Source organism: Rattus rattus, chromosome 7, assembly GCF_011064425.1.
Source record: "Rattus rattus isolate New Zealand chromosome 7, Rrattus_CSIRO_v1, whole genome shotgun sequence".
NCBI classification, from domain to species: domain Eukaryota; kingdom Metazoa; phylum Chordata; class Mammalia; order Rodentia; family Muridae; genus Rattus; species Rattus rattus.
The window spans coordinates 23,827,855-23,851,429 of NC_046160.1; the positions used below are offsets into that span (position 1 = coordinate 23,827,855).

At 46.9% G+C, this 23,575-nt stretch overlaps 2 protein-coding genes across 4 annotated transcripts in view; one reads left to right on the forward strand and one right to left on the reverse strand.

Annotated features, from left to right (window-relative positions):
* The first annotated feature begins 659 nt into the window (after nt 1-659).
* On the forward strand, nt 660-12,306 carry Adgrf3 (adhesion G protein-coupled receptor F3). Of its 2 annotated transcripts, XM_032908667.1 has the most exons (14): nt 660-749; nt 1,914-1,974; nt 2,334-2,474; nt 2,858-3,034; nt 3,507-3,725; nt 5,326-5,535; nt 6,401-6,544; nt 6,711-6,907; nt 7,425-7,604; nt 8,445-9,818; nt 10,346-10,387; nt 10,469-10,531; nt 10,908-10,963; nt 12,175-12,199. In XM_032908667.1, the coding sequence occupies exons 1-14, from the start codon at nt 660-662 to the stop codon at nt 12,197-12,199; spliced, it is 2,979 nt and encodes a 992-aa protein (XP_032764558.1). The 2 variants fall into 2 exon arrangements, with proteins under 2 accessions (XP_032764558.1, XP_032764559.1); XM_032908668.1 differs by lacking the exons at nt 660-749; nt 10,346-10,387 and having other exon boundaries at nt 1,731-1,974; nt 12,175-12,306.
* A 9,294-nt stretch (nt 12,307-21,600) lies between these two features.
* Nucleotides 21,601-23,575, reverse strand: part of Hadhb (hydroxyacyl-CoA dehydrogenase trifunctional multienzyme complex subunit beta) — a 33,766-nt gene continuing 31,791 nt past the window's right edge. For both annotated transcript variants that reach the window (XM_032909052.1, XM_032909053.1), the window contains exon 16: nt 21,601-22,122. In XM_032909052.1, coding sequence (XP_032764943.1) covers nt 22,087-22,122 — 36 coding nt within the window. In that variant the 3' untranslated portion in view covers nt 21,601-22,086. The remainder of the gene's footprint in view (nt 22,123-23,575) is intronic.

Here is a 23,575-nt window from a genome sequence, read left to right on the forward strand (position 1 = left end):
GGCCTCTGAGTTTAAAGCCAGCCCAGTCTACAGAGTGAGTTCCAGGACATCCAGGGCTACACAAGGAAACCTTCTCTTGTAAAACAAAATAAAACAAAACAAAACCAAACCAAACAAAACAAAACAAAACAAAACAAAAAGTTACCCAGTCTGAGGTATTCTGACATACCAGCACAGGAGACCCAGGCAAGGTGTTTGACGGAACAAGAGTTGGTTTTCTCCTTCCACCATGTTCCAGGGACCAGTTCAGGTTGTGGAGCTTGGCAGCAAGCTCCTTTACCCTCTGAGCCATCTCGATGACCCCTTTATGGTCTTTTCTGACCTTGGCTTTAGTTTTGAAGGTCTAACTTCCTGGAGGCTTCAAAGTTTCCTAGACCCTAAGGGTCATGCCTATGACCTGTTGTTTCTTGTGACTCGGCACTGGTGTCCTCTCCTCCTGGAGAGCCCAGGGGAAGCAGGGCACATTCCTCTCACAGAATCATGTGGGGTCCAGGTGGCCCCAGCGACCTGGAAGCATATCTGTCTGACTGAATCACAGACTGTGGCCCTTGCTCTGTAAACTCAGCCAGGCTCCCCCTAGCCTTTCCTCCCTCCCTCTGGGGGAGGGAATTTGCATCATGAAACAGCTGCAGGGCTTTTAGGGACTGCTGCGTCAAGCCATGTCCTCTCTAGCTCTCTCCCAGCTGCTCCTAGCCATGACCCTTCCCCTGCTGGAGTTGGAGTCAACATTTGTCCCCACAGCCCAGACAGTAAGTACTGGGGTGAGGGCCCTGGGGAGACAAGTTGTGAGGGACCACAAGGTGTGGGATAAAAGGATAGGCAGAAGGAAGGGACCCCCAAGAAGTCAGTCTTCCTGCTCAGTGTGAGGGGACACTTCCATGGCTTTTCCTGAGTCCCCAGGACGTCCTATGGCACCTGCTGCTCTTTGGATACAGGCTCTTCTAGTCATGCTAGCAATTTAAAGAGAAATGAGAAGAAAACCTTTGCAGATCTGGAAGCTTACCGGCAGAGAGGACGGGAAAGAGTCTGAGGAGAAGCGGTCAAGCCTAGGCTTACCTTTTATAACCCATTTTCTCCCTGGAAGGGGCAATATCGTTATTTATTTATCTATAGCTCCAAATCCATTGTAATCCCCAGATCTAAATCCCTCTCTGTAGCTTTCTCTGTCTTTCTCTGTTTGTTATATCCGTACCTAGGGGCCCTCCTAGTGTTTGTGCACTTTCTTGTTTTTATTTCCTGTGTGGTTCTGCTGTGTTGCCCAGGATGCTATTGAACTCTTACACTTAAGTAAATGATACTCCTCCTCCCTTACCTTAAGGGCTGGGATTACAGGCATGGACCACCGTGCCTGGCTTCCTTTTGGTTTTATTATCTATATTTTGGAAGTGATTGTTGTTAGTTTTGTTTTTGTTTTTTTTTTTTTAAATAAAGATTCACTTTGTAGCCCAGGCTGACCTTGAACTTGCTACAGTCTCCTTGCTTTAGACTCCTGGGTTCTGGGATTGCAAGTGTGGGCTGCCACCTGGTGTTAGGTGCGCATGTACATGGATTTTGAGAGGAAAGAGTGGGTTAATCTGCAAGACCCTTGCCTCCAAGACTCAGCCATTTCAATCAGCCTAGAGGCCCAGGGACAGGTAAATTCAGGAAGGAGCTAAGCAAAGCATGTTGACTCCCAGGGTGTGCCTGGTTCCTGGTTTTAGGTGAGGCTGCTGGCCCTGACAGGGTCCCTGGAATTGTGCCCCATTTCTGAATGCCCCCTTTTCCCTCCAGATACTTACATTTGACCTCTGACCTAAAGAAGAGCTTCTGAGAGACCAAGTCACACCAGAATAGCCAGGCTGCCCGTGAGGTAGCCTGGGAGGAACTTGGGACCAACCTCTCTCCTCAGAGGTCTCTTCCCTGTCTTTTTCTAGGAGCTCAGTCTGTCTGGAGGGAAATCTGTGCAGCAACTGAACCAGTACAGTGGAGTAGGGGGTGAGTGGAGGGACTGGTGGGGCAGGGGTATCAAGGAAGGGTAAAGGAAGAAACAGGAGGGGTCACAGTGAGGCAGGCAGAGGGAGGACAGGCTCTGGGAGGGCCTACTCCAGTTCTTCAGTTGTGAGGCCTAGAAAGACACATGCACTTGGCAATGACAACTTGGAACCATTGACTGGAGTGCATCCCCAACGAGGGTGGGAGTTGTCATCGTCCTGCAGCCTCTGTGCACCTAGGAGGGCTGCGGGAGATGGCGTCTGCTTCTGCCCCCAGAAATGACCACCTGAGTATATTAAGGCAAAAGGGGACTAGCTTGGGGCCTCACCACCTCTCCTCTGATGTCCCCTTTGCTTCTATAGAATCAGTGCTGGTCACCAGCTATGTCCATCTGGAATTTTCCAACAGAGCCTTGCCGCCGAAGCTCTCTGAGAACTTCACACTTCCTACTGTCTTGGCATTCTTCTCCTCCAGAATGATCACTGCCCTTGTCCTCACAACAGGTAGCAGTTGCATGGGGCTCTCTGTGGACAGCACACAGATTCCCAACTCTCTAGCTAGGCAGCTTGCCCAAGATGCAGCGGACTCTCCTATTCCCTACGTCATTGTCCCTGGCCCATGACCGTCCTCATCTCCTTACCCAACCGACCTGTCCCTTCCTGTTCATGTCCCCATGTTCTAATTTGAGCAGAGAATACAGGAGGCAGGCAGAGTGTGAGGAACATTACCAGGGTGTCCTTGCCAGGCACGGCCTGCTTTACTCAGTGCAGGTTGCAAAGGAAGTCCCCTTGGGTGGGTAAGCCTGATCTCCTGGGACTCCAGGATTAGTGTCATCCAGCCCTGAGACTTCATTTTCTTAGCCAGCCTGCCTCTCTCTCGGTCACAGAGTGTCATGTCGACCACAGCGGGACTAGCTTCTGCACTTGCCACCCTGACTACCAATGGAACACCACACTTTGCTCCCTTTACCCCAACTGCTGTGGCCACAGGTCAGAGAGAGATTCCTGTAAATGTCTCAGCTTCCACGGTCCGGTTCCTGGCTATTGTCAGTTGCTGCCACCTGGTAAGGAGGGTGAGGAACTTGGACACTAGTATCTGGATTGTTGCGGTGTTTGTTTGTCTGGCTGGTTTCTGCCTGTACTTTGGACCTGTGTTTCTGGTCCAAACCCAGCTGTTCTTCCGGCTGGGGGAAAAAGTCAACTATTCAGCAAGACCCTGGATCTGGGCTTGGGACTTGAAAAATGAAACTGATGACAGCAGCTCTGGGGACACGTGGACAAGGGGACCTTCCCTGAAGCAGCTTCAGGAGCCCCAAGTCCCTGGAAAGTGGAAGTCATAAGCCAGAGAGTTTGCCACTCTCGTTCTCAGTGGGAGGGTCTTCCAGGCTGCGGTGTAGCAGTCACAGTCAGATACCTGAGCATGGCCATGAAGGTAGTTATGCGGGGAGACATGTGGAGAGTCAGGCCTCAGAAGGTGGGGAAGAGGGGTTGCTAGCTAAGGCCCTTCTCTAGCCCCTGTCTCTCCCCTCCCTATAGTTCCTGCGAACCTGACACTGGACTCGCAGCTACAAATGCACAGGAACACCCTGAACCTCATTCTCCTCAAGAAAGAGAAGGCTACAAACCTGAGATGGTACTTGAGACAGTCAGAGAACCACAGACCCATCTTACTATGTCCAGGGACCAATGTGTTCCAGACGTCCAATGAGAGCCAGGCTGGTCTTCAAATCGCCCACATGTCCCGTCACTGGACAGGTAACCCTCAACTGTTTCTTCTCTCTCCTCTCCCACGGGGTTCCTGAGACAGAGTCATTTCTCTCTGTAGCCCAGGCTGACCTGAACCTCACTCTATCTCAGGCTAGCCTTAACCTCACAGCAATCCTCTTGCCTCGGTTCGCCAAGCACTGAGGTCACAGGCATGAACTACCCACTTCTTTCTCTCCTCTCTTCACCTCTCCCTCCATTTTCTTTCCCTTTTCTTCCTTTTCTCCCTCCATTCACCCCTTTTGAGACTTTTTCCATCTTTCCATTCGCTGGGAAAGCAAAGACTCATAGTGTGGGTCAGCAACAGCCAACTGTTCACACTGTAATCTGGGGGTTCCTAAAACCCTCTCAGAGCATCACAAAAACTCAATGTTGTCCTGATACATGACAATGTAAACACACACACACACACACACACACACACACACACACACACACACGAGGTGATGTCACTTGGCTCTCTCAGGAATGGGTGGTGACATCTAGTGCTGCCTCTGAGAAGCCACAGGGGACAGAATCAGAGCAGCTGGCCTTCTTTCAGATGTTCAAGTGGCTGTGCCTGGGCCACACTGGTTGGCAGCAATGGCTTCAATTCCTGACACCTCATAAATCAGGTATATGCTCAGCATTTGGGAGGCGGAGGCAGGAGGATGAGATGCTCACGGTCATGCTCCCTACTAGCAGCTACATGAAACCTCCTGCTAGCCAAAAAAAAAAAAAAAAAAAAAAAAGAAAAAAAAAAGAAAGAAAGGAAAAAGAGCCCAGAAGAGATGGCATCAAACAAAGAGATCCTGCCTCAGACGAGGTGGTGCCTCAGACGAGGTGGAAGATAAACACCCACACCTGAGATTGCCCCCTGACACTCCCCCCACATGCTGTGGCACATGCCCACCCGCAGACATCCTTGTGCACGTGTGTGCATGCACATGCACACAGACATACAAACACAAGTGCAAAAATGTCAATCTTCTGATTGTTACTGCTCTTCAGAACAAAATACTCCTGGCTAAAAACGTTTATCATATGGGGGATGTTAAAAACCAAGACCACTCAGTTCGGGCTGAGAAAAGACTGGTGCTTGTCTAAAGCAGTGGTTCTCAATCTTCCAGATGCCGCTACCCTTTAATTCAGTTCCTCGTGTGGTGGTGACCCCCACCATAAAATTATTTTCACTGGTACTGCATAACTGTAATTTTGCTACTGTTATGAACCATAATGTAAATATCTGTGTTTTCTAATGACCTTAGGTGACCCCTGTGAAAGGGTCATTTGATCCCCCCCACAAGGGGTTTCGACCCACAGGTTGAGAGACATCGGTGCAGATCCTGAATGACGGGGTAGCATTATGGGGGTAGGGGCTTACTTTAGAATCCAGCAGCACTGGCTAAAATGGACAAGCCAGGGGCATCTTTTATAGATCTCTCTTCTAGGGGCAAGGGAGTATCTTCCAAAAGGGCTATCCTGGGACCTTATGGCTGAGAGTGAGGTCCTGGCACAGAGAGGGCCTGGGCTGTGACTTAGGAAGTGGTGGAGAGCTAGCCTACAGGCAGACCTGGGTGAGCCACCAGGTCCAGTGGGTACACCTCTGCAGGTGAGTATGAAAGCATCTTCGAGGCCCAGGGATTCAGGCGGACGCTGCGGCAGGTGGTGAAGATGCCCTTGGAGGAGAAAGACGTGGTTCGCCTCCCAGAGGAGCTGTCCATCTCCTGTGCTGCCTCCACTGGCTTCCAGCTGAGGTGCTGCATCCCGCTTACCAACATGGCCTACACTGCTACCTGGAGTCCTGGGGAGGACAGCCAAGGTAGGAGACTACCAGAGATGAGTGAAGGAGCTGGGCCCTCCAGGCAGCACGGGCTACAGATGGGCATTGGGCAGTCATGTTCATCAGAGCACTCCCTGCTCGATAATAGAGCCTTCCCATCACACACTGCCCCTCGACTCCTGCAGTAAACTCCATGATGTCGGTTTAATAATATCCTGTCTTTAAAAAGGAGGAACCCAGGGTGGGGGTGAGGGGTGGGGGTCTGGAGAGATGGCTCAGCAGGCAAGAGCACTGGATGTTCTTCCAGAGGTCCTGAGTTCAATTCCCATGGCTCACAACCATCTGTAATGTGATCTGATTCACTCTTCTGGAGACAGAGCACTCACATACATAAAATACACAAATAAACAAATCTTTGTTAAGGGGTTGGGGAGAGGAAATTGGGGCTGGAGACATGGCTTAGCTGTTAAAAGCACTTGCTGCTCTTCCAGAGGACCTGAGATCAGTTCCCAACACCCATGCCACCCGGCTCACCCCCAGTAACTCTAGCCCAGGGGACCTGAAGCTCGCCATGAACTCATCTGTGCACACAAGTACGTCTCTACACAAGGTTACATAACTGTGCACATAATTAAAACCAGAGCGAATCTTTTTAAAATGCCACATGAAGAGTGAGAACAAATACTTTAAACTAGGTTGAAACTGAGTCCCAGACTAGAGACCCAATAGGACGCACTTCAGCAAAACCCGAATTCTGAACCCGTAGCTGGATGCTGACATACCACCCAGCTTGCCCTCAGTCTTTGTCCTCGAAGATCACTCTGATGTGGTCTTTTAGGGCCTGCTTAGCCCCCACCGGCTTCAGCCAGGGATGGCTCACTTTTCTCCTCTCTCCTGCCCTCAGCCTCCTTGCAAAACATGCCGGATTCCCAGTGCTTTGTGCTTGCCGTACGGCACTGCCCAGCAGCCGATACCACATATACCTGCACCCTTCAGAGTCAGAGCCTGGCTCCTCTCGTGGCTCCTGTCTCCATCACGATCATCCAGGGTATGTGGGCCTTGGGTCCTGTAGGCTTGTTCTTGAAACATGGGGCCTCCCCTTTGCCGTCCCTCTGCCTTGAGCAGCCTCGGGTAGCGCAGCCTGCATAGGTTCCGGCTGAAACAAAAGCTCCAGCTGTACGGTGGCTGCTGAGCCCTCACCCGTTCTTCTTCAGATGGAGACACTACCTGCCCTGAGGACTTCTCGGTGGTTGCCTGGAATGTCACCAAGGCCGGTTTCATGGCACAGGCCCCATGTCCTATGAATAAGACGGGTGTGGTAAAGAGACTCTGTGGATCCAATGGCATCTGGGGACCAGTCCAGGACAGCTGCACAGAAGCAAAAATCCTAGACCTGTATTTTAAAGCCAAGGTAAAGCTGACTCTCCCTGCAAACTACACCTGCCTGACTGCACCTGCCCGCCTACCTGTCTGTCTGCCCGCCTGTCTGGCTGTCTGGCTGCCTACTTGACTGCCCACCTGTCTGTCTGTCTGCCTGCCTACTTGACTGCCCACCTGTCTGGCTGCCTGCCTTCCCTCCCTCCCTCCATGTCTCTTCATCTCCTCCCCTCAGAATTCAGATTCTGATGCCAGCTGCCAGCTTATATGTTGTTCAGCCTCTCTCACCTGAACCCCTCGCAGACCTAGAAAGGAAGAGTGGGTCCTCCAGGAACAATGGGTGGGTGTGGGGGGTATTTGTTTCAAACCACAGTCCCACCAAGTAATATCTGTCCTTTTAACTTCAGTATCTGTTCCTTCTGTCTGGCCATGTACTCCCTCTTCTTCCTGCTCCTCTTATGGGTGCAGAGCAGAGGGGCAAGGAGCTGTACCGGGGTCCGTTCCTGGTGAGGATTTTCATGCCACCCGTTTCCTGCTGTCCTTTCTGTCAGCTGCTGCTGGAAGGCCAGGGGAAGCCTAATGAGCAGGTGCCATGGATCTTGAGGGAGCTGCAAAGGCAGGTGGGGGTGGTCAGCACCCCCTCTGACTTACGGGAAATGCTGCACACTGTGACCTTACTGGCCAAGGTAGTAGCAGAGACAAGCACAGAGCTTACAGACAGAGCTCTGAAGGTAAGGTCTCGGAGCCATAGTGGGTCTACTGGGTGGTACAGGTGGAAGCTCTTTCGTGATGAACATTTCTGTCCTCTGACATCGTGGGCAGCCCAACAGGGACCTTCTTAGAGCCAGGGTTCCTGCTTTCTCTGTTCTTATAAACATCTCCAAAGCCATGGAGAATAAAGAAAGCCTGCTGCTGGGAGGCCAGAAGGGGTGGGGAGGCATGAGTTTCAGAGACACACGTGGGTACACAGCATGGGAACATCACACACACACAGACACAGAGAGAGAGAGAGAGAGAGAGAGAGAGAGAGAGAGAGAGAGAGAGAGAGAGAGAGAGAACACACCATACATGATAACCCAGTACTCACAGAGACACTCGGGCACACTTGACATTGCTGTACCCAGACAAATCAAGAATAAGTAGCAGGAACACCACCACACACCTTTCCCGTCAGCCTCTAAACTGCAGAGACCACTTGGCCACTCAGACCTCAGGTGGCTCTCGACTTCAGCATAGAGTACTCCCTGACACTAGCCACCACTAGCCACTCCCAGCTTTGCAGAACTGGACAAGTTGCAGAATTGAAGAAGGACCTTTGTAGGACCTGGGAGGTCCCAAGGGAAGGGGCAGAAGAGGCATCGGGCAGAGGATGTGGGTGTAGATTTGGAGACCATGAACCCGAGGCCCATGTAGCTGCTGAACAGTGCTCCACCCGTCCCACTAGAAGGCCTCCCCACAGACCTGTCCTGTCTCCTTTTCTTGCCACTCTGGGTCTTGCCATGGAAGGAAGGGTGGGGTCTGTAGGTCCTAATGCCCCTGTGTCACACCGCTCCTACTGTTGGTCACTGCAGGACCTCCTGACTACCACAGACAAGATTCTAGATGTGAACATCACCTCTCTGTGGACTCTGGCTCGGGCCCAGGAGCCCTCTATGGGCTCAGATTTCCTGAAGGCTGTGGAGACCCTGGTCCACAGTGTGAGCCCACAACAGCATCCTTTTTCCTTCAGTTCATCTAATGTGTTACTGCAGAGCCAGCTCCTCAGACACTCCTCTCCTCTTGGCTACCAAATGCCCTCCGCCCCGCCCCTCCTGCAGGCACGGATTCCATGGCATTCACTGGCCCCATTGGTCCGTAATGGAACTAACGTCAGAATTACTAGCCTAGCACTGCAAAAGCTGGACTCCCGGCTGCCCTCCAACTATACACAAGGGCTGCGGGACACCTCATACGCCACTCCAGGGATGATTCTTGTGATCTCCATCACAGCAGATGGCCAGGACTTCACGCAGGCAGAGGTTATCATGGACTTTGAAGACATGAACGGAACCCTGCACTGTGTCTTCTGGGACCACGATGCCTTCCAGGGCCAGGGAGGTTGGTCAGATGAAGGGTGTGAGCTACAGGCAGTCAATGCAAGCGCCTTTCAGTGCATTTGCCGGCACCTCACAGCCTTTTCCATCCTCATGTCCCAACACGCTGTCCCAGAAGACCCCCTCCTGGACCTGCTGAGCCAGGTGGGTGTCGGGGCCTCCATTCTGGCTCTGCTCGTCTGCCTGGTTATTTACCGGCTGGTGTGGAGAGTGGTGGTCCGGAACAAAGTCGCCTTCTTCCGACACACCGCCCTGTTCAACATGGTGATCTGCTTGCTGGTCGCAGACACATGTTTCCTGGGGAACCCATGGCTTCCGTCAGGGTACCACAGCCTGGTCTGCCTGGCCACTGCTTTCCTGTGTCACTTCTTCTACCTGGCCACCTTTTTCTGGATGCTGGCACAGGCCCTGGTGCTGGCCCACCAGCTGCTTTTTGTCTTCCACCAGCTGTCCAAGCCCTTGGTTCTCTCGCTGATGTCGATCCTGGGCTACCTGTGCCCACTGGGGTTTGCAGGTGTCACCCTGGGCCTCTACTTGCCTCAAAGGAAATACCTGCGGGAGGGGAAATGCTTGCTGAGCGGAGATGGCGTCATGCTGCACGCCTTCAGCGAGCCGGTGCTGGCCATCGTTAGTGTCAACGGGCTGGTCCTTGTCATTGCTGTGCTGAAGCTGCTGAGACCTTCGCTGTCAGAGGGGCCTGCAGTGGAGAAGCGCCAAGCTCTTGTGGGAGTGCTTAAAGCCCTGCTTATCCTCACGCCCATCTTTGGCCTGACTTGGGGACTGGGCGTGACCACTCTGTTTGAAGGCTCCTTGGTCTTTCACTACATCTTTGTCATTCTCAACAGCCTCCAGGTAGGTGCCAAGGGCGGAGTGGCTATACCAGCTGGCCTTTTACATGTCTAAGTCACTGCCAATCACCAGGCTCACCAATCTTAGAAGGATCAAATATAGATCCCAGCTCCTTCACAGCCTCACTGGGTAACTTTGGGCAAATCCCATAACCCCTCTGAGCTTGTTTTCCTTAGGTTTATGATGAAGTCTGGAAATCATCAGTACCCAGTCTTAACCCAATCTAAGAAAGGCACGTGAGTGTCAGCAAGATGGCTTGGCAGGTAAAGGTACCTGCTGCCAAGTCTGAGCTTGGTCCCTGGACCCCAGACGGTGGAAGGAAAGGACTGGCTCCCTCACTCTGTCCTCTGACCTCCACATATACAGTGTAGCATGTACACACGCACGTGCACACGCGATGCCAAATGGTGCACACGTGCATAGAAATGGAAGAGGTAACTTAGGACGTTGGTTAGAGAGAAGGTCTGAGAATAGACATGAGGAGAGAGAGCCTCCCCTCCCCTAACCCGCTCCCCACCCCCTCTCCCCAGGGTGTCTTCATCTTTGTGTTTGGCTGCCTCACAGACAAGAAGGTGAGTGTCCAGCCAGCTCCCCACGCGCCTGACCTAGAGGCTTGAGTGCGATCAACATAAACATATTTACCTTTCCTTCAGGTACTAGAGGCCTTGCGCAAATGGTTGCGAGGCAGCCGGTCCTCTAACTCTGCCATCTCCATGGTGAGTTGCTCCAAGCCTTGCTGGCTGACTGGGAGATTTGGTGGGCCATTCTCCAGCCCTCCTGGGGAGAGGGGCCTGGCTAAGAGAGAACTGGGGGTTCTTTCTACAGCAAAGTAGCTTTCAGACTCAGTTTCTCCAGACAGGATTTGGGGTCCCTGATGACCACCCAGATGCCTGGAGATGCTCTGCTCCTCGCTAACATTTGGAGGGAAAAGAGTGTGTGTGTGTGGGGGGGGGGCGGCCCTGTGAGACCTATTTAGCTGATACCGAAGTTCCTGGGAAAGCAAACAAGAAAGTCAAAATGGACACACCCTCTTCACAGTTGGGAGGGCTATACTAATGCTCACCCCAACTGGGCCTTTCCACTTTCCCCTAGGTCACAAACGAAACCTGCACCTCAGAACACAGCAGAGAAAGAAGTGAGCTTGCCAGGTGAGAAGCAGCTTTCTCAGAAGCAGAGTGAGTAATGGAGGTGAAGGAGGCAGGAGCAAGGGCCTCCAAACCAAGTCTGGCCTAGCAATGCTGCAGGTTAAATCCGGAACCTGGACACCTAACTTACATCCTGATGCCCCAGATCTTTACATTTTCCTTTTGAGAGAGGGTCTCTTCCTAAGTCACCAGGGCTGGCCTCAGACTCGCCCTAACCAACATGCCATGAACTTGTGATCCCCCTGCCTCAGCCTTGGATTTCAGGCATGCAACATCACACCTAGCTCTGGCCAAGCAGCTCCTTGGCAAAGCCTTCCCCCATGGGCGTGGCCATCTCTGGGTGAGCAGCAGTGCAGAGGCAAAGCCATCAACAAACCAGGATCCAGCTCACTCCAGAGATTCCCTTTCCATGACAGCAACTTTTAAATTACCTGGAAAGACCCTCACCTCAGCCAGGTGTGGTGTGTATGGTCATTAAGCCCAGGTCTGAGGCAGGAGGATCAAGAGTTCAAGCCCAATTTAGGAGGCTACAAAGTGAGAGCCTGTCCAAACAACAACACTACATATCATATAGAGTGTGTGTGTGTGTGTGTGTGTGTGTGTGTGTGTGTGTGTGTGTGTGTGTGTGTGTGTTAAACCAACCAATCCTGTCTTAAGTGGCTTGCCGTTGCCCTTTGGGGTCTGATACCCAGAGAAGAGAGCTTTCTACGCAGGTGAGGCAAAGTATACTACCCCTCCAACCCCCAAATCCAAACTTCAGGGTGACCTTGTCTGATAGGAAAGACACTCTGAGAAGAACCACACATGACCTTGTGTTCCTTGAAAGGGAGGTGAGAGTGTGTGTGCAGGAACCCACCAGATGAGTTCTAGGCAGTAAGGCACTCTTCCCGCCCAAGGCTCCTGCTCAACAAAGGCAGAGTTTCATTTCACCAGCCACAGACATTCCCTCTTGTACCTTGGCAGTCCATGGCCCCTGAAGTATCCAAGCAAGAGGCATGAAAAAGGTGGCTAGAGCCACCAAGTGACCTGATGAAAAAGCCTGCCTTGGCCAGAAAACCCAGACACAACCAAACAAAGGCAACGTTCCAAAGAACTACAAGGAAAACAGCTGTAATCAGCAGTGTATTTTGTACCCAACAGTGCGTGTGACAGATGCAAGGAAAATGTCTTTAATGTCACTCCTGAGTGATTTCTTTGCTGTTTCTTTTTGACAGTTATGAAGAACAGATGACTGATTGACAGGAACCTGTGATCTTCCAGACACTGAAGTTGAAGGGCAGAATTCTCTTTCTTTGGGGGCAGTATTTAGTTACAAAGTTCTTACTAATATAAACTGCTTCTAAAATACAGCACAAAAGGTCACTTACTAATCTGTGAAGCGGCACATACACCTCATAGAAAAAAAAGCCACAGCAAATTCAACTAGTAAAACAGGTGACTGGAATAAGAAATACTCAGTTAATAAAGATAAAAACAAAAACAAAACAAAACAGGTGACTGGAAATTCAGCAACAGTGAAACTTTTGACAGTACTCTCTTAAACAGGTAGGAAATAAAAATACATTTGTTCAGGCTGACAAGGGAGGAACCCAGCCATTTTGTATTACTGACTATAAAAAGTACCATTGTAAAAAGGTAATGTCAGGGGCTGGAGAGATGGCTCAGTGGTTAAGAGCACTGACTGCTCTTCCAGAGGTCCTGAGTTCAAATCCCAGTAACCACATGGTGGCTCACAACCATCTGTAATGAGATCGAATGCCCTCTTCTGGTGTGTCTGAAGACAGCTACAGTGTGTGTGTATATATATAATAAGTTTTAAAAAAAAGCTAATTTCAGACTTTGGGAAGTGCTTTATAACAATTTTACATTTACCTATATAAGCACAATAAAAAGTTGACCACACGCGAGCCTGCGTGTTTCACAGTAGAACAGTAAAGTCCATGGCCACTTTAGAACCTCCACTCAGAGAATATAAACTTCCAGTTTTACTGTGATCTTATCCAAGATCTGCGAGTGGCCAGAATGTCTCTGAAGTAGCCAGAAGTCTATACCAATCTTTACATGTTGCTTTTACAACATACACAGTATTCTGTAATTGCCAGGCATGGGGGTGTGAGGTTTTAACCCCAGGAACAGGCCTGAGGCCCGCCTGGTATAGAAAGCAAATTCCTGCACAGCCGAGTACACAGAAAAACCCGGTCTCTGAAACCAAACCAATGTTCTGTTAGCTTCCCTTCCTCGTTCTTTTTTGTTCATTTTCTCTGTTTATGGATGTTTTGCCTGCACGTATGTCTGTGCACCACATATGTCCAGTACCTAAGAGGTCAGAAGAGGGAGTCAGATCACCTGAACTGGAGTTATCAACGGTCAACCCACCATGAAATGGCAAGGAATCAAACCCAGTTCCCCAGAGGAACAGCCAGGGTCCTTTCTCTATCTTAAAAACAATCTACAGAACATATATATCAGAGAAATATGTATGGAAACAAAAAAGGCACATTTGAATGATGCCTGAAAGTGACAGGATTGAGCTAAGGCAAGACAGACAGAAGGGTAAGAAGACAGGACAATCAGACATCTGACCAATTGGTAGAACTCCCAGGGAGTGGCAGGCTTTTGAGAAAATGTTACATAAAATCAATGAAAGTTTCTGGTAAGTCAATATTTCCAATTTACAAGATCTATGGATATTTTAAAATGGGATGAAATGTTTGCTGTTAAAATTGGAGGGCTCAGCAAATAAAAGTGCTAGCATGTGAGCCTGTCAACCTGAGTTTGAGCATCAGAACTCACAAATGGTGGAAGGAGAAAACTGACTCCCCAAAGCTGCCCTCTGACCTCTGTCTGAATGTCATGGCATGCACATGCCCACTCCCACACAAATACATAAATGTAACAAAAAATGGTCATATAAATTAATACATGTTCCCTATAGATGCAGGGGAGACTCCCTTCTCAAGTGTGCTTTGGCAAATGGGCATTTCCTTTTCCTTCTCAAGCAATGACTCATGTCCAATGCATGCTGTGCTGGTAACAACCAGGCATTAGAACTAGTGCATGAAACAATATTAAGCCTTGACTTGGCTCTCACTGGGAGAGAGAGAGAGAGAGAGAGAGAGAGAGAGAGAGACAGAGAGAGAGACAGAGAGAGACAGAGAGAGAGACAGAGAGAGACAGAGAGAGACAGAGAGAGACAGAGAGAGAGACAGAGAGAGACAGAGAGAGACAGAGACAGAGAGAGAGACAGAGACAGAGACAGAGACAGAGAGACACCATAAGAGAAGTCCTCAGATGTTGGGAGCGGCTAAAGATGGCGTTGACATCTAGTGGTCTGTTGTGATAGGCATCTACAAGGCCAGGGTGATATTCATGCTAATAAGGTATTTCATACTCCACCAATCCCCAGAGGACAAGTTTACAGCCACAGTCTGTCTTGTATTTAAGGTGAGTGCCTTTGTTCCTCAGGGTCCCCCATAACAAGAATAAGGTGTTCCTGCAATAAAGGCTGTTGAGAAGAATCCAACGATGTTGCGTCTTCCTTGCTGGTCGAGGTGGGCGCTTCACTCAGAGACAAATAAAACACACTTCAAAGCAATTCCATTTCTAAGTTGGCTTAAAAAGCAATTGGGCAAGTAAGCAGGTAAATGTCCCAAGGCTGCACGCACCCCAGTGTAAGTACACAGAGCCCCTCAAAGAGGCATCGGGTAAGAGCAGTTAGGATGGATCTATATGCAGGGCTGCTGTGTGATCAGTAATGTGGGGAACTTCAGCTATGGAGCTAAGCCAACAGAGCTTGCAGGCAGCATCACACTGTGAGATTTGGGGATTATACAAATGCCTTCTGAAAAGAGAGGGACCAAAGTGTTAAAAATGGCTCCAAGGTACTCTGTCACTTTGTGTTTATTGTTGTTTTGAAACGGGGACTCATTATGTAACTTTGGCTGACCTGGAACTATGTAATCTGTCACTGGCTTATTTATCTGAGACATTTCTTTCTTACTTTTTTGGGTTTTTTTTTCTTCAAGACCAGGGTTTCTCTGTGTAGCTCTGGCTGTCCTTGAACTCAGAGATCTACTGTCTCTGCCTCCCAAATGCTGGGGTTAAAGGTATACTTGGTGGTCACTGCCTGGCTAGAAACTATTCCGATGAAGAGGAAGGATGGGTTGGAGGAACCAAGAACATGTTGGGATGACAGGAATATTAGCTGTGGTGCTGACCTTAGAGGGATGCATTGTTGTGAAAGAGAAGAGGCTCTTAGATTTATTGGCAACATCTGGAATTGGAGTGGACTCAGTAAGTTCCTTTCCCTTTCGTGTAGAGGACTGTCAGATCAAACAGTTGATTACCAAAGCAAAACTCCAAATGATACCTTGAAGCTTCCTTAGCCGCCATCTTAGTACTCAGAACGATGAGGCAGGAAGAGCACAAGTTCTAGGCCACCCTGGGCTACATAGTGAGTCCCAGGCCACCCTGAACTACACAACAGCTAGAATTCCTCAAAAGTCACACTTCCTGATTTGTTCAGTTTATATGTTGAAGTATGCAAAAGATTCAGAACTTTTCCAAAGTTCTAATATAACAAGACACATTTCAGTTCTGTAGGAAGAGTAAGTCCAGAGAGCTGATGTGAGAACTATAGTTATAATCTTGTGTGCTGCAAATTTGCTAAGAGAACAGCTTTGAGGGACTGTTATTACACACACACTCCAGCTATGTGAGGTGACAGAAAAATTAGCTTGATTAGTAATCATTTCCACACACATACACACATCCTCATCAAAACATGTTGCAGAGCCTGGAGAGATGGCTCAGTGGTTAAGAGCACTGATTGCTCTTCCCAAAGTCCTGAGTTCAATTCCCAACAACCACATGGTGGCTCAAACCACCTGTAATGAGATCTGATGCCCTCTTTTGGTGTGTCTGAAGACACTGACAGTGTACTCACATACATAAGTAAATACATTTTTTTAAAAAATGTTGCAAACTACATATAATTATATGTAACAAAATGTTAACTAGAAAATTCTGAAATGAAATTAAAAATCAAATATGCATATCATTATTAATACTTTGTTCATAATTTTTAGAAGTCACTGAGAAACCTGTTCCTGCAAAATTTGAGAAACAGCAAGTGAGGGGATGTGTTCCTGTGACAGCACTCAGGAATTTGAGGACAGCCTGGGCTACATAGTAAAACTATCTCAGAGAAAGAAAATGTAAAAACTGAGGAAAGGCTAGGAGAATGGCTGAGAAGAATTAGAATTCTTTTCATTGACTTAGGTAAGGAAGGCAAGAATTTTTGCCTATTTTATTAGGTACCGCGGCCTAGACTGCCCAATGTTTAGCCAAGAGTAGTTGTTGGATGAATGAACTATACAGACCACAGGAAGAATGTGAGCTATTACTCAGAATCAGAGATGACCAGAAGATAACAGACTGAGAGATTAATGTCTGAATGAGAAGACAGAAGAACAAGGTTTCCATTACCAAATGGCTATTTGGTAGGACAGAGAAAAGGAGTTTTCTGTACAGTACCAGTGTGTCGGTGTGTGTGTGTGTGTGTGTGTGTGTGTGTGTGTGTGTGTGTGTGTGTGTGTGTGTGTAATGTGTAATTATGGCTTTGATTTGCACTTCCAGTGATATTTGGGGTTTTCTCCTTCTCTTCCTCCTCTTCCTCTTCTTCATTTACAGGGCCTAGAATCCATTTTGTACACTAGGCTTGCCTCGAATCCTTGAATTCTGTGAGATTCCCCATCTCTGCTTTCCAGATGCTGTAATTCAAGAGATAGACCACTATATCTGATGGCATTGAGTATGTTTTTGTGACATTCACTAACTCCTTTGGAGAAATATTTATTCAAATTATTTGCCCATTCTCACCCAGGTCATTTCTCTGGTTTTGAACTGCAGGAATTTTGTTTGTTTCTTGAGACAGGGTTTCCCTGTGTAGCCTTGGCTGTCCTGGAACTCTGTAGACCAGGTTGTCCTCTAACTTGTAGAGATCTACCTGCCTCAGTCACCCGAGTGCTGGGACTAAAGGCATTACCACCACCACCTGGCTTCCTTTCACTCTTGATTGCGTCTTTGATGCAGAGAAATCTACCCATCTTTTTTCTTTTTTTTTTTTTTTTTTTTTTTATTAACTTGAGTATTTTTATTTACATTTCGAAAGTGTTATTCCCTTTCCCTGCTTCCGGCAAACATCCCCCTAATCTCTCCCCCTCCCTTCTTTATGGGTGTTCCTTCCCCATCCTCCCCAATTGCCGCCTCCCCCAACAATCTAGTTCACTGGGAGTTCAGTCTTAGCAGGACCCAGGGCTTCCCCTTCCACTGGTGCTCTTACTAGGATATGCATTGCTACCTATGAGGTCAGAGTCCAGGGTCAGTCCATGTATAGTCTTTAGGGCTATGGCTTAGTCCCTGAAAGCTCTGGTTGCTTGGCATTGTTGTACATATGGGGTCTCGAGCCCCTTCAAGCTCTTCCAGTTCTTTCTCTGATTCCTTCAACGGAGGTCCTATTCTCAGTTCACCATCTTTTTCTTGTTGCTCATATTTTATAGTGTTGTATCCAAGAAACTGTCACCAAAACCAATGCCACCTGACCTTCTCTATACAGGTTTTATTTTGCTTGCCCTTTTCTTGTCTAGCTGAGGATCTAACCCAGGTCCTTATTCATAGGAGGCATGCACTCTCCCAGTGAACTGCACCCTAGTCCTGGATATTTTATTTTCTAAAGACAGAGTCTGGATAGTCTGAAACTCTGCACAGAGACCAGGCTGGCCTTAAACTCACAGAACTCTACTAATGCCTGCCTTCTCAGTGCTGAGATTAAAGGTTGTACCACCAGACCTAGCTTGTTTTGTGTGTTTTTTTTTTTTTAAAAACTGTTAACTCCAGACTTCAGATTTAACCAGTTTTTCCATTAATGCCCTCCCCTGCTGTCTGTCCCAGAACCCAATCCATTCTGTTCTCTTTGGTAACTTCCACAACTGTCTCTCATGACCTTCATAGTTCTTACGTACCAGTCACGCGCTCTGAGAATTTCCCTTCATTTCAGTTTGCCTGGTATTTTTTTGTGCTCCAACTAATTCTGAGTGTCTGGGGTTATCTTGGATTCAGCTGGTGCTTGCCCTTTATCCACACACGCTCATTTTCCCCACTTTCCACAAACTACTCGCTGGGGTCACAAAGTCCAGCCCAGAGTGCGGGGAGGGCTAGTTCCAACTTCTGGACTATAGCTACTTAATGCATTATCTGCTATTTCTTTTCCTTGTTTTATAAATTACCTTTTACCTCACTTGTAGGCATCTTTAGAAATCAGTTCTATTTATAAGCTTACCTACCAGTTAACAAGAGCTCTTTATCTGAAGAGCAGTGCTGCTGTGAGCACCTGGGACCCACTTCCTTCCTGGGTTCATGAGTGCTCTTCAGGGAAGGCTCCTAAGAGAAGTGCTGGATTATAGACCCTGCACCATATCCAAATGCTCAAGACAATGTCCGGCTCTTTTCCCAAAATTACTATCAATTTGTATTCTCCCAGTCTGCACTGGGCTCGCAGAGGACCCAAGTTCAGTTCCAGTACTTACAGGGTGGCTCATGGCTTTCTAAACTCCAGCTCTGGTGTAATCCTACATCTCGTCTCTATAGGCAACAGCACCAACATGCACATACTCATAGGTCAAAATACACACAATTAAAAATAAATCTTAAAAAAATAAGCACTGGGTTTGGTGGCACACACCGTTAATCTTAGAGCCTTGGAGGCAGAGGTAGTCGGATCTCTTGAGTTCAAGGCCAGCCTGATCTATGTGGTGAGTTTCAGAACAGCTAGACCTACATAGTGAGACCCTGCCTCAAAACAAAACATAAAACAAAAACCAACAACAACAACAAAAATTCCCAGCCAACAAACCAACCAAACAAAAAACCCAAAAGAAAACAAAATAAAGAAGTTGTTTATATCTTTACCAATATTTTGTATCTTAAGTCTGGTTGATTTTGCCAACCTGGTAGCTATAAAGTAAAATCTCATGGTCTTAGGGGCTTGTTTTTTGTTTTGTTTTGGTTTGGTTTTTGTTTTTTTGTTTTTGTTTTCTTCTTTCTGAATTCTACTATGACTCTTTTGTCATTCTTTTAAACATGTTTTCTATCTTCTGGCTCTGTAGCAATTCTTTGCATAGCCTAGAATCTTTGAAAAGTATGTCCACTATATTTCTAAGCACATGGAAAACAAAAATTCTTATTTCAGCATAGGCAAAAATTAATTTTTAATTAGATTTTGTGTGGGTGGATGGACACACATTTCATGGCACACATGGAGGTTACAGGATAATATGTGAGGGCTGGTTCTCTCAGTCTCCCACGTAGATTCTGAATTCCGGGTCAGCCAGCTCAGTGGTAGGTACCTTGACCCAGTGAGCTATCTTGCTAGCCCAACATTGGCAAATTTATAGAACTTTAATGCTTTAAATGTCTTCTCCAATAAGCTCCCTTCTCCCTTCAATCTAAGATCACAGCGACATTATTTTCCTAAATTTTAAGGAAGAAATTACCCCATATATTTAACTTAATTTGGAGTTGACTTTTCTTTGGGTGTTCTTTATGTAATAGGTTGAGGGTACACATGTGCCAAGAACATGCCTTTAATCCCAGTGCTAGGGAGACTGAGGAAAAGGGATCTGAGTTTGAGCCCAGCTCATTCTACATTGCAAGACCTAGTCTCAGAAGTTCAACCAAGTGTATAGCTTTTAGATATATGAGTAATTACTGTGGTGGTCTTAATAAGAATGGACCCCACAGACTCATATGCATGAATACCTGGTCCCCTTGTTAGTGGCATTGTTTAGGAAGGGTTAGGAGGTGTGGCCTTGTTGGAGGTGTGTCATAGGGGTGGGCTCTGAGGTTTCAAAAGTCCAAGCCTGGTTCAGTCTCTCTTTGTCTGCCTCTTGCCTATGTAAGCTCTAGGCTACTGCTCCAGCACCATGCATGCCTGCTGACACACACCTTGCCTTGGTGATCATGGACTAACCCTCTGGAACTGTTAAAAAGGCCCCCAATGAAATGCTCTTTCCATACCCTGTCCTGGTCATGGTGTTTTTTCACAGCTGTACAACAGTAACTAAGATCATCACCCTGTATTTTACAACAGAAGAAATGGAAGCATAAGACTAGTACTTATGGGGTTGGGGATTTAGCTCAGTGGTAGAGCGCTTGCCTAGGAAGCGCAAGGCCCTGGGTTCGATCCCCAGCTCCGAAAAAAAAAAAAAAAAAAACACTAGTACTTATATATTTGATAACTGTAAAACTTACCTCATTTATTAGCCTGGCTATTAGGAAATGTATTATACAACTAGCCTTTTTATACATGGCATACCTGTAAAAGTGCCGTGTTTTATTTCTGTCGATGGGTTTTTGATTAAGACTGCTGTCTTACTATTTACCTATTCTGCATGAGGGTGTGCTCATACGTGCATACATTCCATGACTCGTGTAGGGTCAAAGGACAACTTATATTTTCTCTTTCCATCACATGGGGCCCAGAGATTAAACTCAGGTTGTCAGGCTTGGTGGCAAACACCTTTACCTGCTGAGCCAGTGGACAGCCGAAGGGAGTGCTTTTGATTAATGCCATTTTCCCCAACTTACAAAATTAATTTTTGTAACTCACAAGGTTAATTTCACGTGTAAATTATTGTATTTAAATAACTTTGGGAACGAAGTGTTTCTGAAGTTTGGTTAGTGGTGCTGCTGTTGCTTCCTTGATTCTAGGGTTTCCTAAAGCATTCCTGGAGACACTGGGTAAGTCCTGGTACCTTTTCCCTCTGACAGGCTCATCATCCTCAAAGCCTGTTTCTACCATACAACGTGTGGTAAATACAAACCAAACATCACGTCAGCTAGCCGCTTGTGAAAACTACTTGTTATCTCCAGCAAGATTTCAAGATTTCAAGACAGAATTACTCAAAAAGTTCACTAAATCATAAATTACAAAATGCAATTGAGAAAATTTCGGTCAGACATCTAAAAGTAAGTTTGGATTCAGAAGAACCTTAAAAACAAACACATACACCTCACATTACAGGCAGAAGATGAAGCTCATTTTCATAGTAGAACACTTGCCTAGTATTCATTAGGCCCTGACTTTAATTCTCAGCACCACGCAAATATCACATACATACATACATACATACATACATACATACATACATACATACTATGTCTTAATTTCCAGGAAAACTATGGGGAAATGTCAGTAGGACTCTCAGGTCTTCTTCAGAGGTCAACACTGTTCCTTGCCTAAAAGTGCTCGGATGACCAGGGTGATTCTGATAGCAACTTCCATACATTTGAGCAACATTCAAACAAATGTCTGAAACTGAAGCTACAACTCTCATAGCATAAATGTGATTATGTAGCACAGTTGTCAAGAATTTGAGAGGGTTTATAATAGCCAAAGTAAAATATGTTCTTATATATTACATCAACCCTGACAAACAGGAGCATCTCCAATAAAAACAATTTGCTTCAGTTAAGAACTGAGGGAAACACACTATTATAAGCGTTCCTGGCAGTTTCACAACTGACTGTAATAGTTACAAAAGCTGCCCCTTTCCCGCTGATAAAGAGACTACACACCATCCTCTAATACATGTCTACTTTATTAAGGTCAACCAACATGGTATCTATGTCTCTAAGCAAGTCAGTTTTAGGAGATGTTTAGATTATTTTTTTCTATAGTAACTTAATGTAGGCACATTTGTTTGTATTTTAGAAAAAATAATTATCTCTAGGACACTGACAGGAAGGAGGAGATTCTGCAAATGTTACAAAGATGGTTCTAAACCTCAGCTAACCTCTCTCCAAGCAGCTGGCAGTCATTAGTCTTAGAGACAAGAGATAACAAGAACTGTGTACACATCTGTGATAGTCTGGAACTTAGAGAGCAGAAGCTGTGATTATCGGAAAGCTCGAACACTGGCAAGGCTTGATCGCAAAATATTTAAGAGAAGGCCACAAATGTTGTTTCCTAAGAAGAGCTAGGAACTGCAGGTATCACTTGGTAGTGCATTGAAATGGCATTGCCCAGTGCGAGTGCTGCAGAGATCAGTCGCCTCCTTCCAGAGCAGTTATTTTGGGTAGGCTTCCACAATCATAGCATGACCCTATGAAGAAGAAAATTCAGTCAGACTAAGGAAGCAGTGAAAGTCCGGCCAGTACATAGACAAGCTGACAGCATAACCATCACTACTGTGTGATCGCGGGAAAGTGATCACTCCAAGCCCCAACTTCCTCTATAAAACGGAGTTCATGGTGCCTAGTTTAGAAAGATTTTATAAAAATTAAATCAGAACACATTATATAAACATACATGTACTTATATATATTCAACTGGCTATACATACATGCCAGCCCCCCCACCCATGAATGCACCAGACTCAGTCTAATGAAGAGTGTGAGTCCTAGTAAATGCAGCAAATGGCTGCTTTTATATTGTAGTTTCTTCGGTACTGGGGGATGAAGTCAGGGCTGCAGGCATGCTAGGCAAGCCCTCTACCACCGGCCCATCCACACAGGATTTGAGAAGTTAAGTGACTCAGTCAAATCACAAAGCTATTGGGAAGAAAGACGAGATTTGGAAACGGGTGTAAGGATCCTGATTCTAAAGCCCGGGCTTGACTCTTTGCTATTCTCTGGTTAGATGAACTGAACATGATGGCATGTGCCTGGCCTTGCTGTAGCTTGCTATGATGTGTTCGGTTGTGTCCCTGGGAAGCCTGTGCTTTTCTGAGGGGAGGGAGAAGGAAGGTGGATCTAGGGAAGACTCAAAGTAGGGCAGGGGAGAGATGGAGGAAGGGAGGGGAACTGCAGTGCAGATGGAATTTATGAGAAGAGCAAAAGAAAATCTAAAGCTACAACTGAAAAAAAAAAAGGTGAACTGAGCTCACTTAAGGGTAGAAGAACAAACAGCATCCTTTCTGCAACACTCAGCACAGCTCTAGGTACTAGTTCTGACCCAAGTTTAAGTCTTAACATAAACATTTAGGATTTCCTGGGTCTAAATCCTATCTGATAAACACAGTCATTCTAACTGCTGGACTGCCATCAAACCTGTAGACAGCCTCATGAAAAGCTCAGCTTCTAGGTTCAATTCAATTCCAACAAATATTTATTAAGAAGCTATTATTTATAAGGTACTAAATTCAATACTATGTAAGTTTAAAGTTCATATACAAGACCGTCATCTGGAATTTAGCACATACATTATGTGTTCAAAATAATCAGTTAACTTTGATAAAGTAAACAGACGGACAGACAGACAGACAGAGCAGGGATAGGAAAGTTAGACTGACCCACAGGAGGCAGAACACTCCTCCAACTTTCCTTAAAATGCACTATTTTCATGTTTCAACACGATCAGTGGTTCTCGCCTTGGGAAGTGCTTCCCACTCTCTTCATTCAGAAGTCATGTGGCAGGCATTTCTACTAGCGTCAGCTGTGTGCACAGACATGCGGGCAAGGTAGGGCTGGGGGAGAGCTTGTTGCTATTGGAATTTCATGGGTACAGGCTATGCTAAAACATCCTACAGCACACAGCCAAAAGAATTAACTGGCCCA

What these genes read in the sequence shown, in the direction of transcription:
- Adgrf3 (XM_032908667.1), top strand. Translation starts at nt 660, where the DNA reads ATGTCCTCTCTAGCTCTCTCCCAGCTGCTCCTAGCCATGACCCTTCCC. An exon ending in CATGTCCCGTCACTGGACAG is followed by an intron (nt 3,726 to 5,325) that starts GTAACCCTCAAC and finishes ACACCTCTGCAG; the next exon opens with GTGAGTATGAAAGCATCTTC. An exon ending in CTCCATCACGATCATCCAGG is followed by an intron (nt 6,545 to 6,710) that starts GTATGTGGGCCT and finishes GTTCTTCTTCAG; the next exon opens with ATGGAGACACTACCTGCCCT.